Below are 12468 nucleotides of genomic sequence, written 5' to 3'. Positions count from 1 at the left end.
GGCACAGCCAGAAGAGGACTGGCCACCCCACATAGCCTGGTTCCTCTCTAGGTTTCTTCCTAGGTTTTGGCCTTTCTAGGGAGTTTTTCCTAGCCACCGTGCTTCTTCACCTGCATTGCTTGCTGTTTGGGGTTTTAGGCTGGGTTTCTGTACAGCACTTTGAGATATCAGCTGATGTACGAAGGGCTATATAAAATAAATTTGATTGATTGATTGATTGATAGTAATGAGACTATATACAGGGGGCACAGGATGGTAATGAGGCTATATACAGGGGGTACCGGTTAGTAATGAGACTATATACAGGGGGTACCGGTTACTAATGAGACTATATACAGGGGGCACCGGTTAGTAATGAGACTATATACAGTGGGTACCGGTTAGTAATGATGCTATATTCAGGGGGTACCGGTTTGGAGTCGATGTGCGGGGCACCGGTTAGTAATGAGACTATATACAGGGGGCACAGGATGGTAATGAGGCTATATACAGGGGGTACCGGTTAGTAATGAGACTATATACAGGGGGCACCAGTTAGTAATGAGACTATATGCAGGGGGAACCGGTTAGTAATGAGACTATATACAGGGGGCACCAGTTAGTAATGAGACTATATACAGGGGGTACCGGTTAGTAATGAGACTATATACAGGGGGCACCAGTTAGTAATGAGACTATATACAGGGGGCACCAGTTAGTAATGAGACTATATACAGGGGGCACCAGTTAGTAATGAGACTATATACAAGGGGTACCGGTTAGTAATGAGACTATATACAGGGGGCACCAGTTAGTAATGAGACTATATACAGGGGGTACCGGTTAGTAATGAGACTATATACAGGGGGCACCAGTTAGTAATGAGGCTATATACAGGGGGTACAGGATGGTAATGAGACTATATACAGGGGGTACCGGTTAGTAATGAGACTATATACAGGGGGCACCAGTTAGTAATGAGACTATATACAGGGGGCACCAGTTAGTAATGAGACTATATACAGGGGGCACCAGTTAGTAATGAGACTATATACAGGGGGTACCGGTTAGTAATGAGACTATATACAGGGGGCACCAGTTAGTAATGAGACTATATACAGGGGGTACCGGTTAGTAATGAGACTATATACAGGGGGCACCAGTTAGTAATGAGGCTATATACAGGGGGCACCAGTTAGTAATGAGGCTATATACAGGGGGTACAGGATGGTAATGAGACTATATACAGGGGGTACAGGATGGTAATGAGACTATATACAGGGGGCACCAGTTAGTAATGAGACTATATGCAGGGGGAACCGGTTAGTAATGAGACTATATACAGGGGGTACCGGTTAGTAATGAGACTATATACATAGGGCACCAGTTAGTAATGAGACTATATGCAGGGGGAACCGGTTAGTAATGAGACTATATACAGGGGGAACATGTTACTATTATAATTATTTTGGTGACAACCTGTTTTTTATATATAAATAAATGTGCGACACAATAGGAAGTGTAGAACACCATTGTCCATCTAATAACTTTTAAAAGATTGTTCCGAAGTTTGCCCCCAATAAATACATTTTCCTACGAATGAAGTCGCACAAAAGTGTCTTTTCACATGAATTAAGCCACACAAAACTCACAATCTGCTGAAATACTTTTTGTACATATGTGCACAAATTGACTGTGAGATTGTGTTGCAACAACCTGTCACAAGAAAAATGTAACCATGACCAGATGATAGGTCTACATGCATTGTGAACTGCACTCCATACTGAAATGCACTCTGTCCCCATCCTGAGCGTTGATTGATCATGCAGGTAGCAAATCCAAATCAAATCAAAATCAAATCAAATGTATTTATATAGCCCTTCGTACATCAGCTGATATCTCAAAGTGCTGTACAGACTAAAACCCCAAACAGCAAGCAATGCAGGTGTAGAAGCACGGTGGCTAGGAAAAACAGAGAAGAGAAGCCAGATTTAGACATTGCATATCATTTAACAGTTCCATTTTACATCATGCTGTTCATATAAATAATGTATTATAATTGAATGGTTTCTCAGTTATTTATTCCTGGGAAAAGGAGTGGGTTTGGGTGGCAAATCTCGGTAACCCAGTACTGCTATTCAGCCCTAGTTACCATGCACTCCTTAAATATCTCAGTGTCAGTGAAGAGCTTGATGTGTTAAATTAAAACCAGGGCTCGAAGTGGGGGGGAAGTGAGGGTATTGTTAAATAATTGTACCTGGTTTATATAAAGCGATCTATAGCAACGCTTTAGTACACCATGCTTTATGCTAGAAACGAGCTGTAAAATGCCGGGGAAAGACGTGATCGATGCATATGGGATATCTTTAGTTTGTCTCTGATATTACTGAGGCCACGCTACAACCTTCTATAGGAGACAAAACAAATTACTTTGTTTGAAAAGTAACCTAATGTTGGATTCTTTCACTATCAGGTTTGAGGATCATATGGTGAGCTATGTGAGCTATAAATTTGTTAATTTAGCCTAGCATATGCTCTTATATTCCCATGTCCTAATCACAGTCAACACGCATCTAAACTCAGCAAAAAAAGAAATGGCCCCTTTTCAGGACCCTGTCTTTCAAAGATAATTCGTAAAAATCCAAAACTTCACAGATCTTCATTGTAAAGGGTTTAAACACTGTTTCCCATTGCTTGTTCAATGAACCAAAAACAATTAATGAACATGCACCTGTGGAACGGTCGTTAAGACAATAACAGCTTACAGACGGTAGACAATTAAGGTCACAGTTATGAAAACCTAGGACACTAAAGATGCCTTTCTATTGACTCTGAAAAACACCAAAAGAAAGATTCCCAGGGTCCCTGTTCATCTGCGTGAACGTGCCTTAGGCATGCTGCAAGTAGGCATGAGGACTGCAGATGTGGCCAGGGCAATAACTTGCAATGTCCGTACTGTGAGACGCCTAAGACAGCGCTACAGGACGGACAGCTGATTGTCCTCGCAGTGGCAGACCACGTGTAACAACACCTGTACAGGATCGGTACATCTGAACATCACACCTGCGGGACAGGTACAGGATGGCAACAACAACTGCCCGAGTCACACCAGGAACGCACAATCCCTCCATCAGTGCTCAGACTGTCCGCAATAGGCTGAGAGAGGCTGGACTGAGGGCTTGTAGGCCTGTTGTAAGGCAGGTCCTCACCAGAAACAATGTTGTTTATGGGCACAAACCCACCATCGCTGGACCAGACAGAACTGGCAAAAAGTGCTCTTCACTGACGAGTCGCGGTTTTGTCTCACCAGGGGTGATGGTCGGATTCGCGTTTATCATCAAAGGAATGATCGTTACACTGAGGTCTGTACTCTGGAGCGGGATTGATTTGGAGGTGGAGGGTCATTCATGTTCTGGGGTGGTGTGTCACAGCATCATCGGACTGAGCTTGTTGTCATTGCAGGCAATCTCAACACTGTGCATTATAAGGAAGACATCCTCTTCCCTCATGTGGTACCCTTCCTGCAGGCTCATCCTGACATGACCCTCCAGCATGACAATGCCACCAGCCATACTCCTCATTCTGTGCATGATTTCTTGCAAGACAGGAATGTCAGTGTTCTGCCATGGCCAGCGAAGAACCCGGATCTCAATCCCATTAAGCATGCCTGGGACCTGTTGGATCGGAGGGTGAGGGCTAGGGCCATTCCCCCCAGAAATGTCCGGGAACTTGCAGGTGCTTTGGTGAAAGAGTGGGGTAACATCTCACAGCAAGAACTAGCAAATCTGGTGCAGTCCATGAGGAGGAGATGCACTGCTGTACTTTACACAGCTGGTGGCCACACCAGATACTGACTGTTACTTTTGATTTTGACCCCCCTTTGTTCAGGGACACATTATTCCATTTCTGTTAGTCACATGTCTGTGGAACTTTTTCAGTTTATGTCTCAGTTGTTGAATCTTATGTTCATACAAATATTTACACATGTTAAGTTTACTGAAAATAAACGCAGTTGAGTGAGAGGACTTTTCTTTTTTTGCTGAGTTTATTTTGTAACAAAAATATCATGGAATAAATTAGAAAATGATAGTTTCCCAAACGATTTGTTTTGACAAGTGCATTTAGGCCTACCTGATGATATGTAAACAATGAATGGCTTTTTCTCCTATTCATTGATGATCAGGTACTTCAGTTGTAACTGGTTCTGTTGAGCTCCGTTTTTACAGTTGATAGACAACTTCAGCCCTGTTCCAAACTTCAACTATCCTCTTTTTAACAACGGTGTAAAAATCTACACGTTTCCAGTGTTGCGGCTCTTATTCATTGTCATCGTATTATAAAAGATTCTGTTTGTTTCCAGTCATGTAAAATGACTTAGAATTGCATGAAATGTGTTTATGAAAGGCAACCTTTTCTCAAATAAGATGATAGATTCATGCAGTGCTTTTATTATAATGAAATTATTTTCACACCCCCTTGTCTGTGGTGGACTGCGAATCCACAACCTTCTGGCTACTTTGCCATGTAATGTCTACAAAACGAAGAACAGTTTATAAAACTACTCTGGTCTGCCCTAGAAGTGAGGGTAAATGGTAGGAATGTTCTCTGATATTCACTTTGTTTTGATTATTATTATTTTTTTTTCAGGTTTGGTAAAAATATATTTCACTGAAGGGAGGGCCATCCATTTTCATTTCAGAGAGATCCCTCATTTGAAATAATGTAGTCCCTTACCAGTGAAATGTCCAAACTGCATCTACATGCCAATCATTTGATCTCAATCAGTATCATTGGAATATGGATGTAAATCTTCCTGAATTACTGTTAGTGAGCAGATGGTGTTAACTAGCTGTATAGTTATTTGTATTTTTTTTATCTATTCAGCTAACCATCCTAAAATCTATTCAGCTAACCATCCTAAAATCTATTCAGCTAACTATCCTAAAATCTATTCAGCTAACTATCCTAAAATCTATTCAGCTAACTATCCTAAAATCTATTCAGCTAACCATCCTAAAATCTATTCAGCTAACCATCCTAAAATCTATTCAGCTAACTATCCTAAAATCTATTCAGCTAACCATCCTAAAATCTATTCAGCTAACCATCCTAAAATCTATTCAGCTAACCATCCTAAAATCTATTCAGCTAACCATCCTAAAATCTATTCAGCTAACCATCCTAAAATCTATTCAGCTAACTATCCTAAAATCTATTCAGCTAACCATCCTAAAATCTATTCAGCTAACCATCCTATTCAGCTAACCACCCTAAAATCTATTCATCAAACCATCCTATTCAGCTAACCATCCTAAAATCTATTCATCAAACCATCCTATTCAGCTAACCATCCTATTCAGCTAACCACCCTAAAATCTATTCATCAAACCATCCTATTCAGCTAACCATCCTAAAATCTATTCATCAAACCATCCTATTCAGCTAACCATCCTAAAATCTATTCATCTAACCATCCTATTCAGCTAACCATCCTATTCAGCTAACCATCATAAAATCTATTCATCAAACCATCCTATTCAGCTAACCATCATAAAATCTATTCATCAAACCATCCTATTCATCAAACCATCCTATTCAGCTAACCATCATAAAATCTATTCATCAAACCATCCTATTCAGCTAACCATCCTATTCAGCTAACCATCCTAAAATCTCTTGAGAAATTAGGTGGTGTTTTTGGTGTAACAGTAACATTATGCTACGCTATAATTTTTGTTAGTCAACTTGTCTAATTAGATAATACCTTCAAAGTATTCAGACTCTTTACTTTTTCCACATTTTGTTATGTTACAACCTTATTCTAAATTGGTTAAATTGTTCTTTCTTTTCAGCAATCTACACACAATACCCCATAATGACAAAGCAAAAACAGGTTTAGAATTTTTTGCAAAAGTATTAAAAATGAAAAACGGGAAATATCCAATTTACGTAAGTTCAGACCTTTTACTCAGTACTTTGTTGAAGCACCTTTGGCAGCGATTACAGCCTTGAGTCTTCTTGGGTATGACACTACAAGCTTGGCACACCTGTATTTGGGGAGTTTCTCTCATTCTTCTCTGCAGATCCTCTCAAGCTGTCAGGGGAGCGTCGCTGCATAGCTATTTTCAGGTCTCTCCAGAGATATTCGATCAGGTTCAAATCTGGGCTCTGGCTGGGCCACTCAAGGACATTCAGAGACTTGTCCTGAAGCCACTCCTGCGTTGTCTTGGCTGTGTGTTTAGGGTCGTTGTCCTGTTGGAAGGTGAATCTTCGCCCCAGTCTGAGGTCCTGAGCGCTCTGGAGCAGGTTTTCATCAAGGATCTCTCTGTACTTTGCTCCGTTCATCTTTCCATCGATCCTGACTAGTCTCCCAGTCGCTGCTGCTATAAAACATCCCCACAGCATGATGCTCTCACCACCATTCTACACCATAGGGATGGTGCCAGGTTTCCTCCAGATGTGACGCTTGGCATTCAGGCCAGTTCAATCTTGGTTTAATCAGACCAGAGAATCTTGTTTCTCATGGTCTGATAGTTCTTTAGGTGCTTTTTGGAAACTCCAAGGGGGCTGTCGTGCCTTTTACTGAAGAGTGGCTTCCGTCTGGCCACTCTACCATAAAGGCCTGATTGATGGAGAGCTGCAGAGATGGTTGTCCTTCTGGAAGGTTCTCCCACCTACACAGAGGAACTCTGGAACTCTGTCAGAATGACAATCGGGTTCTTGGTCACCTCCCTAACCAAGGCCCTTCTCCCCCGGTTGCTCAGTTTGGCCGGGCGGCCAGCTCTAGGAAGAGTATTGGTGGTTCCAAACTTCTTCCATTTAAGAATGATGGAGGCCACTGTGTTCTTGGGGACCTTCAATGCTGCAGAAATGTTTTGGTACCCTTCCCCAGATCTGTACCTCGGCACAATTCTGTCCCAGAGCTCTACGGACAATTCCTTCGACCTCATGGCTTGGTTTTTGCTCTGACATGTATTGACAACTGTGGGACCTTATATAGACAGGTGTGTGCCTTTCCAAATCATGTCCAATCAATTCAATTTACCACAGGTGGACTCCAAGCAAGTTGTAGAAACATCTCAAGGATGATCAATTGAAACAGCATGCACCTGAACTCATTTCTAGTCTCATACCAAAGGGTCTGAATACTTATGTAAATAAGGTATTTCTGTTTAGTTATTTTTATACATTTACAAAAATGTATAAAAAAAATGTTTTTTTGCTATGTTATTATGGGGTATTGTGTGCAGATGAATTCGTTCTAAAATAAGGCTGTAACCTAACAAAAATGTGGAAAACGGAAAGGGTCTGATACTTTCCGAAAGGCAGACTCTCCTATGTGTGTGTGTGTGTGTGTGTGTATATATATATATATATATATGTGTGTGTGTGTGTGTGTGTGTGTGTGTGTGTGTGTGTATGTATATAAATAAATATATATAAATAAATAAATGTGCAAAAAAATACATGTTTTTATCATTGTGGGGTATTGTGTGTAGAATGGTGAGGAAAGATTGTTTTTCAATCCATTTTAGAATAAGCCTGTAACGTAACAAAATTAGGAAAAAGTGAAGGGGTCTGAATACTTTCTGCATGCATTGTATGTTATTTAGAATACTAATTAATCATTGTGATCTTCCAAGAAATTGATTCAGCTTTGATCTAACTTTACTAAATGAGCACCATTGTGAAATGTGGCGGATCGACGCTCTGGTGCGCCCTGGGAGGCAGCACTGCACCCCTGCAGTCCGCTGCACCCAATGAACAATTCAATCACAACTCCTACTATTTTTCCCCGTGCAAAATTTGGTGAAAATCTGGTAATATTTGGCCAAGGAAACTTTTTAATGGTTGGTCTCAGGGAATGTAAATCAGTTAGGAAGGGAGAATTTTAAAACGGGATTGAGTGGAGTGGCAGCAAATAATGAGGATGGAGAGCCTCACAAGTTTGAAGAAAGTACCTTTCAGTTTAATACGGCTGTGTAGTTACTGTTGTAGCTCTTAATCAGCAGCACTCCTTTTGTAAATTGTTAGGCCTCACTGTCCTCTCCAAATTCAGCTGGAATTTAGCCCCGATAAGATGTGAGAAATATGATTGGTTGAGGATTGGCCTATTGATCTACATCTCTTGTCCTCAGCAGAATATCAGAACTCAAGTGTTTAACGTCACCTGTGGCTTAGTCTTAGTCCACATCCTTATGATAGCCTATAGCTCCTTTCATGAACTCTATGTGATTGCAAGAGACCAGTCGGAATGTCTGACTGAAATACGGGACAAATCAACTTTTTTGTTGTTGTGGTGTTTAAATGTGTTGATAAAATGTGGGACATGATTGTTTGGGCCCAAATCAAATCAAATTTTATTTGTCACATACACATGTTTAGCAGATGTTAATGCGAGTGTAGCGAAATGCTTGTGCTTCTAGTTCCGACAATGCAGTAATAACCATTGTCCCGCACAATCCCGAGACAATCCAAATTCGACACACTCCTAGAGAGGGAGACATATTTTCCGCCGAAGTGGGCCTTTCTCTTCCTTCTGTGCCATTATTATGACACAAACAGCAGACTCTTAAAAACAGACCAGGATCAGTTTTGTGTTTTGTCCTCTAGTTGGTAAATAAACACTTTCCATTATAAAAGCTGTTTCTAGATCTGTAGTGTATTGGCCCTTGCTTTCTCGCGATAACATGCTCGGGCTGGGTAAGGGCGCAGTGTACATGATCTGATCTACAAATCACCTGAAATGGCGCACACCTGCTTTAGTTAACACGCATTCTGCACAGATCAGCGAGTCTGCGCAGTACCAGCCCAGGCGGTCCCGCATGAGCAAGCCAATGGGCCGCAAAGCACCCTGGGACTTCCTTTCTTTCCGAGGCCATATTGGAGCGAGATACTTGTAAGTTCAGCTCTGTGTTTATTCTTTAAAAATAAATATATCTAGGCCATTTTGGTGCACATCACCCAGTTGATTACTAACGTAAGGTTGTCCAATCTCTTAATGTTTTGTTCAGGTTGGCCAGAACGGACTAAATCGCAGCTATGGTTGCCGCAAAGAAGACGGTGAGTCGAGCTCTCATGAACGGTGGAAAGCAACTCACGTGGAATCGTGGTTTCTGGGCTAAACCATCACATGTGTTGAGCTAACTGGCAATGTTGCCCGTATATATGTTTAATTTGCCCCAACATACAACTTTCTAATTCCCAGGACATGTCAAGTTTTTGCCAACTTGCCTAATCTAGCCATATAGCCAGCTCTCTCGTAACATTCGCCTACTCGCCATTTAGCGACTAGTTAACGTTTTAACTAGTTGTCCAGACGGCAATTTGAATGATTGCATTGGGGTATTTTGAGTTGGCTAATCGAGAAACGCTATGTAACAGTACTGTTCTCGGAAATATATCTGATAAATTCAGTTAGCAGCTCTTCTGCAACACCATGTCGGCGTGTACAATTAGCTAACAGCCAAGCAGATTAAGAAATAAACGAGTATGCTATATGCACTCAAATCACATGTATTTTTGTAACATTTATTTTACTAGGCAAGAACAAGAACTAAGAACAAATTATTTTCATTGATGGCCTAGGCACATTGGGTTAACTGCCTTGTTCAGGGGGCAGAACGACAGATTTTTACCTTGTCAGTTCAGGGATTTGAACTTGCAACCTTTCGGTTACTAGTCCAGGGCTCTAACCACTAGACTAAGACCGTATCATGTTTGGTTCAATGGACGTGGGCTATATTCATAGTTCATAAATGTTTGTCACTAAACACCAATTGTTTCTTTGGTGGTAGAAAAAGTCCCTGGAGTCCATAAACTCCCGTCTCCAGCTGGTGATGAAGAGCGGCAAATACGTTCTGGGATACAAGCAGTCCCAGAAGATGATCCGCCAGGGAAAAGCCAAGCTGGTCATCCTGGCCAACAACACACCTGCCCTCAGGTAACTAGTTGGCCTACATCACAATTATGTAGCATTATTCGCTAATGAAGTTAAAGCTATCAATAATACACTTTTCACGCAAACTTGGTGAGCTAAAGTTTACTGTGCTAGCCGGAGTTGTGTTCATTAGTCGGATTCCGTTACAAAACATTTTGCAATGGAAACCGTTTGCGCCAAATGGAAACTAGAGTTGCTGTTGGACATGTAAGTCCCTGGAGTAAATGGTTAACAGTTCCCGTTGCAAAGGGTTTTGCAATAGACATCACGTCTTGCAACGGAATCCGATTGAATGAATACATGTCAGGGCCCTCATCCACCATAGTGTCTGGAACCATGTGAATGGATTTTCAAAGCCAGCTGGGTAGTTAGGCTTGGTGTGATGGACTTACAATCTTCCTAATGGGGTCCCAGTAATCCTAGGAATAGTTCAATTTCTACTTCCATAAGTGTTTTAAATAGTTAGTCACATTGAATTAACCAAATAAGCATATAAAGTGTTGCTTGTGTGTTCTTATGGGTAATTTTATTTTTCTGTACTCCTCCTACAAAGGCACACCTGTATTGGTCTGCTTGCAGGTGTGTAAGAACAGGAGGAACATTGAAATGAGGGCTGGTTTTGTGTTACTGGCTGCTTCTGCAGTTGATCATTCAGCAATCAGACACCCTGAGAAAACAACTAGCCTTTTCTCTCTTTCTGTACCTTTTTATGTAACTAGACAAGTCAGTTAAGAACAAATTCTTATTTTACAAATTTAAACCCGGACGATGCTGGGCCAAATGTACGCAACCCTATGGGATGCCCAATCATGGCCGGTTGTGATTCAGCCTGGAATCGAACCAGGGGGCGCCTCTAGCACTGCCATATACCGCTGCGCCACTCGGGAGCCCCAAAGAACTACAGCATTAGACAGAAGTGGATCACTGTTGCAGTGTACTTGTGTTCATGTTGCTTTCCCCATACACACACAGGATCATGTTTCATTCAATAATAAACACACGTGGGCATACTTTGATAAAAGGTATTTGTCCTTCCTCAGGAAGTCTGAAGTGGAGTACTATGCCATGTTGGCCAAGACTGGCGTCCATCACTACAGTGGGAACAACATCGAGCTGGGCACGGCCTGTGGAAAGTACTTCAGGGTGTGCACACTGGCTATCATCGACCCCGGTGAGTGTCCAATCAGACTGCATGTCCTGTTTACCACGCCTATTCTGTTGATGTATAGTCTGCAGACAATCCTTTAGTAGTGAGCAGTTTGATACGGTTCATTCAAACATCATTGTTTTCAAAGATCACATGAACGTCAGGAGAATGGTCAACACAACCTTATCAAACTGCTCTACTTTCACATGACATGAGTATGTTTGATTCAATCGTTTTTCACAAATGTGTAGATGTGTTTGTCTTATACCGTTGCGCACCAATTTTCCCGTTGTGGATTTTTGCATCAGTTGGATATACGGTGGTCTGACCAGCACTAGGGATTCACTAGCTAAACACCCAATGGTGCATTTACCTGAACTGGCTGGGCGCTCTGCTCTAGTCAGTTACTTCCTACCTCATTAGTGACAATGCCTTAGTTCTCCCAAGTTAAAGATGCACTATGCAGAAATTGCTCCACCATTTCCTGGTTGCTAAAATTCTATTAGTTCGCTAATTTCATTTTGTGACAAAACAAGTGTAGTTTAGAGAATCATTGTACCATCTAAACCGATGTGAAATGTTTTCTATAACCACAAATATTGTATTTTCTGCTGTTTGATGCAAAAACACGACAGGGTCTGAAAGTATTGGTACTTTTGATATAAGTGTAAATAATTTATAGAATTCCTTATATTAAGCAAAGCAGACTGCCACATTTTCTATTTATTTATTTGCAGATAGCTAGGGGCATGCGCCAACAATTTACAAATGTTTAGTGATTCTGACAGATCAGAGGCAGTGGGGACGTTCCCTTTAAGTGTGTGAATCAGACCGTTTTCCCCCTAAGTATTCAAAATGTAAAAAATACTGTTTTCTTTAGGAGTGAAGTAAAAGTAGTCAAACATATTGATAGAGTACTTTACACCACTGGTTTTACCTATATCACCTGGGTTGTTGATTGGATCTTGTATGCTAAATGTAATATTGGTCTATTAACAGGTGATTCTGACATCATCAGGAGTATGCCAGACCAGCCGCAGGGGGAGAAGTAGACATTTCACTCTTAATGTTACAAATAAACTTGGTCGAATGGTGTTTCTTTGGTCTGTCTGTCTTAGTGTGCACAAACATTTAGCTACTAGACCGCGTCAGAATACGACGGCCTCCTCCCACAAGATAGAATACAACTACATTCTATAATGACACGGCCTACTGCCACAGGATAGAATACAACTACATTCTATAATGACACGGCCTACTGCCACAGGATAGAATACGACTACATTCTATAATGGCACGGCCTACTGCCACAGGATAGAATACAACTACATTCTATAATGACACGGCCTACTGCCACAGGATAGAATACGACTGACTACATACATTCTATAATGACACGGCC

General features: G+C 41.3%; 1 protein-coding gene across 1 annotated transcript; it reads left to right on the top strand.

Annotated features, from left to right (window-relative positions):
* Positions 1–8718: 8718 nt before the first annotated feature.
* Positions 8719–12161, top strand: LOC110496774 (large ribosomal subunit protein eL30). Its single transcript, XM_021572809.3, has 5 exons — positions 8719–8878; positions 8994–9042; positions 9777–9922; positions 10960–11090; positions 12066–12161. Exons 2-5 carry the CDS (start codon positions 9022–9024, stop codon positions 12116–12118), a joined length of 351 nt encoding a protein of 116 aa, XP_021428484.1. The 5' UTR covers positions 8719–8878; positions 8994–9021; the 3' UTR covers positions 12119–12161.
* The last annotated feature ends 307 nt before the right edge of the window (positions 12162–12468 follow it).

The sequence above is a fragment of the Oncorhynchus mykiss genome, chromosome 18 (genome assembly GCF_057628025.1).
Source record: "Oncorhynchus mykiss isolate SJ-2025 chromosome 18, ASM5762802v1, whole genome shotgun sequence".
NCBI classification, from domain to species: domain Eukaryota; kingdom Metazoa; phylum Chordata; class Actinopteri; order Salmoniformes; family Salmonidae; genus Oncorhynchus; species Oncorhynchus mykiss.
This window is presented reverse-complemented; position numbering and strand designations above follow the sequence as displayed.

Bases quoted from the DNA above. Each gene is read 5' to 3' on its own strand.
- LOC110496774 (XM_021572809.3), top strand. From the start codon at position 9,022: ATGGTTGCCGCAAAGAAGACG. The intron at 9,923-10,959 runs GTAACTAGTTGG...GTCCTTCCTCAG, and splicing joins AACAACACACCTGCCCTCAG to GAAGTCTGAAGTGGAGTACT. The intron at 11,091-12,065 runs GTGAGTGTCCAA...GTCTATTAACAG, and splicing joins ACTGGCTATCATCGACCCCG to GTGATTCTGACATCATCAGG.